The sequence below is a fragment of the Pimephales promelas genome, chromosome 11 (genome assembly GCF_988280905.1).
Source record: "Pimephales promelas chromosome 11, fPimPro1.hap1.1, whole genome shotgun sequence".
NCBI lineage: Eukaryota > Metazoa > Chordata > Actinopteri > Cypriniformes > Leuciscidae > Pimephales > Pimephales promelas.
Window position 1 is genome coordinate 25,874,518 of NC_142779.1, and position 3,608 is coordinate 25,878,125.

General features: G+C 41.0%; 1 protein-coding gene across 1 annotated transcript; it reads left to right on the forward strand.

The window, feature by feature from the left end:
• The first annotated feature begins 261 nt into the window (after positions 1–261).
• On the forward strand, positions 262–2,325 carry LOC148977197 (uncharacterized). Its single transcript, XM_089117221.1, has 2 exons — positions 262–489; positions 1,327–2,325. Exons 1-2 carry the CDS (start codon positions 303–305, stop codon positions 2,133–2,135), a joined length of 996 nt encoding a protein of 331 aa, XP_088973347.1. The 5' UTR covers positions 262–302; the 3' UTR covers positions 2,136–2,325.
• Positions 2,326–3,608: the final 1,283 nt, after the last annotated feature.

Below are 3,608 nucleotides of genomic sequence, written 5' to 3' on the forward strand. Positions count from 1 at the left end.
CACCGGTAATCGCATGAAGACTAGGGTTGAGTTAGGTAGAGAAGTATTGGAAAGGTAGAGGGAAAACTCTCGTTATTTGATTGCACTGTGCTGATTATATTTGTTCTGGTGATTTCAGCATGGCTGATATTGATGAGTTTGTTAGTTCACCTTCTCATGAACTTTTGAACGGGTGTACTAAAGAGCAATTATTGAGTATTGCTGAACATTATGAAATTGTGATAAAAGATAAAAGGCTCAAAGAAAATGTGAAGACAGCTTTGAAAATTGAGTTAATTAAACAAGGTATCTTAGATATCGAGATGGAGGAAAAAGATGTACCGATTGCACCTGACTTAAAAAGTAATTTGTCTTTTGAACAGCAAAAAGAGCTGCTACTTCTACAGATGGACCATGAGAACATAAAACTGCGTGCTGAACAAGGTAAAAGGGAATTAGAAAAGGCAAAGTTGGATTTGGAATTTCTCAAGCTCAACCTAGTGAAAGAAGGTAAGCTTTCTGGTTCTGGTCAGGAACAGAATGTGTTTTTTTCGATCAATTCAAACTTAAAACTCATTCCTAAATTCAACGAGGAAGATCCTGATACTTTCTTTACTCTATTTGAACGCATGGCAGAATTAAGGAACTGGTCCGATGATAATCGTGTTGCTCTACTACAGTGTGTGTTAACTGGGAAAGCACAAGTAGTTTTTTCTTCATTGTCGGTGGATGATTGTAAAGATTATGAGAGAGTTAAATCTTTAATTTTAAAGGCGTATGAATGTGTACCCGAAGCATACAGACAGCGCTTTCGATGGCAGAAAAAAGACCAGTTACAAACAAACTTAGAATTTGTGCGTGATCTGAGAAAACACTTTAATCATTGGTGTTCATCATTAGACATTAAAACACTGGAGGATTTAACGCATTTGATGGTGTTGGAACAATTTAAAAATTCAGTCCCAAGCCGTATAGCTGTGTACATTGGTGAGCATAATGTTAAAACACCAGAGGAAGCGGCTAGGTTGGCCGATGATTTTGTACTGACGCACAAAACCACTTTTGTCGATTGGCATGCTCGTGATGTTCAGTACATAAAGTCTCCGTCTAACGGTAACCGCGTTTCCACAGGAACTTTTGATCCAAACAAGATTTGCAATTACTGTCATGAGAAAGGACACTGGAAAGCAGATTGTCCGGTCCTTAAAAAGAAGTCCAAACATAATGCACAGAGCTCACATGTTAAACCTTCTGCTCTCGCGGCACCAGTCCTGTCTTCAGGGAGTGAAATTTTTGAAAATCAAAAATTTGATGTTGATTTATCTTCTTACTCGCCTTTTATTACAGAGGGGCGTGTATCCCTGGTTGGAGAGAAAGAGGAAATCCCTGTTAAAATCTTGCGGGATACTGGCGCAATGGATTCATTTATTTTGGAATCAGTATTGCCTTTTTCCTCACAGTCTCATACTGGTGAGAGTGTGTTAATTCGTGGAATAGGACTGAATACTCTGTCTGTGCCTCTTCATAAGGTAAGGCTTCAGTCTGATTTGATTCAAGGTGAGGTTGTAATGGGAGTACGACCAGCTTTGCCAGTGGAGGGAGTCCATATAATTCTGGGGAATGGACTGGTAGGTGAAAGAGTATGGGCTGATACTTCAGTGTTTCCCATAGTGATCACTGATAAGAAAGTTGAATCTGAACTGAGTTCTTTGTGTCAGGATTCAGCGTGTGTCGTCACTCGTGCAATGAAATGTGCCAATAGGGATGTAGTATGTGGTCAAAAAGAGGTTAAATCTGATAAAGTCGGCATGAAGTTGTTTATGCCTGATTTGTCTGCTTTGTCTTTTCCTGTTTCTGCAGAGGAATTAGGGAAGGAACAGCGGAATGACTCCTCTTTGGATGAACTCTTCCGGAGTGCAGTGCCTCCAGTAGAGGAGTGTAACGTTTCCCGTGGATATTTTGTTCAAGATGGAGTGTTGTTGAGAAAATGGAGTCCTCACAAAAATTTTGTGGGAGATCCTGTCTTTCAGGTTGTTGTTCCTACTAAATTTCAACAAATGATGATCGAAATTGCGCATGATCAATCTGGTCACCAGGGGGTGCGTAAGACTTATGATCGCCTGTTGCGATATTTTTTTTGGCCGCGTTTAAAATGAGACATCTCTGCTTATATTAAGACATGTAAAACCTGCCAATTAACGAGTAAACCAAACCAGGTGTTGAAACCAGCTCCACTGAAACCAATTCAGGCTACTGGTGAACCTTTCGAACATCTTATTGTTGATTGCGTAGGGCCACTTCCCCGTTCGAAGTCAGGTAGCAGTTATTTATTCACTGTGATGTGTTTGAACACGCTCTTTCCTGCGGCATATCCACTACGTACCATTACGTCCCGTTCTATTGTGAAAGCTTTGACCCAGTTTATATATGTTTTTGGGATTCCAAAAATCATTCAAAGTGATCAAGGTTCAAATCTCACTTCGCATCTCTTCCAGCAGGTGTTAAAACAGCTGCACATTAAGCATAATCAATCGACGGCGTATCATGCACAAAGTCAGGGTGCATTGGAGAGATTCCACCAGTCGTTAAAGTCACTTCTCCGTGCGTACTGTGTGCAACTGGATAGAGATTGGGAGGAGGGTTTGCCGTGGATGATGTTGGCTGCCCGTGAAGTAGTGCAGGAAAGTACGGGTTTCAGCCCTAATGACTTGGTCTTTGGCCATAATGTTCGTGGATTGTTGTCTGTCTTTCAGCAGGTTGGTGAAGCTGTAGAACCTCCTAAAAACTTGGCGTCATATGTTTTGGGGTTTAAAAATCGACTCATCCAGGCTAGAGAATTAGCTAAATTAAATTTAGGAAAACATCAGAAAAATATGAAGCAATTGTATGACCGTACGGTTGAACATCGAGTGTTTGAACCAGGCGATCAAGTTCTTGTCTTACGGCCGATTGTATCCTCTCCTTTTGAAGCCAAATTTGATGGCCCATTTGTTGTACAACGAAAATTGACTGATGAAAATTATGACGTCTCGATGCCATCGCGTAAAAAGTCAGTTAAACGGTGCCATGTAAATCTATTAAAACCCTATTATGAAAAAGAAACCAAACCTGTAGCAAATGTGATTTCTTTACATTCAGCACTTCCCACCGTTTCTATCGGTGGGGGTAATGTTGAGAGTTTGGTGGGTGAGGAAGAGGAGACGCTCTCGCCCGATGATTGTGTTTTTCGTGGCCGTTTGAATAATTCCGAGTCATTGCACAATTTGGAGTTTACTCTCCGTCATTTATCGCCTGAAAAATGTCAAGAACTATGTAGCATATTGCATAGTTTTCCTGAATTATTTGGAGATGTGCCATCGCGTACCGATTGGGTAGAACATGATATCGATGTTGGGGACGCAAAGCCTATTAAACAGCGTTTTTATCGTGTTGCGCCTGAGAAACGAGAACTGATGGAGAGGGAAATTAAGTATATGCACGATCACGATATTGCAGTACCTTCTTTTTCTGATTGGGCTTCTCCGTGTATCTTAGTTGGAAAGTCAGACGGTACTGTAAGATTTTGTACGGATTTCCGTAAAGTTAACGCCTTAACAAAGCCGGACTGTTTTCCTTTGCCCCGAGTCGAG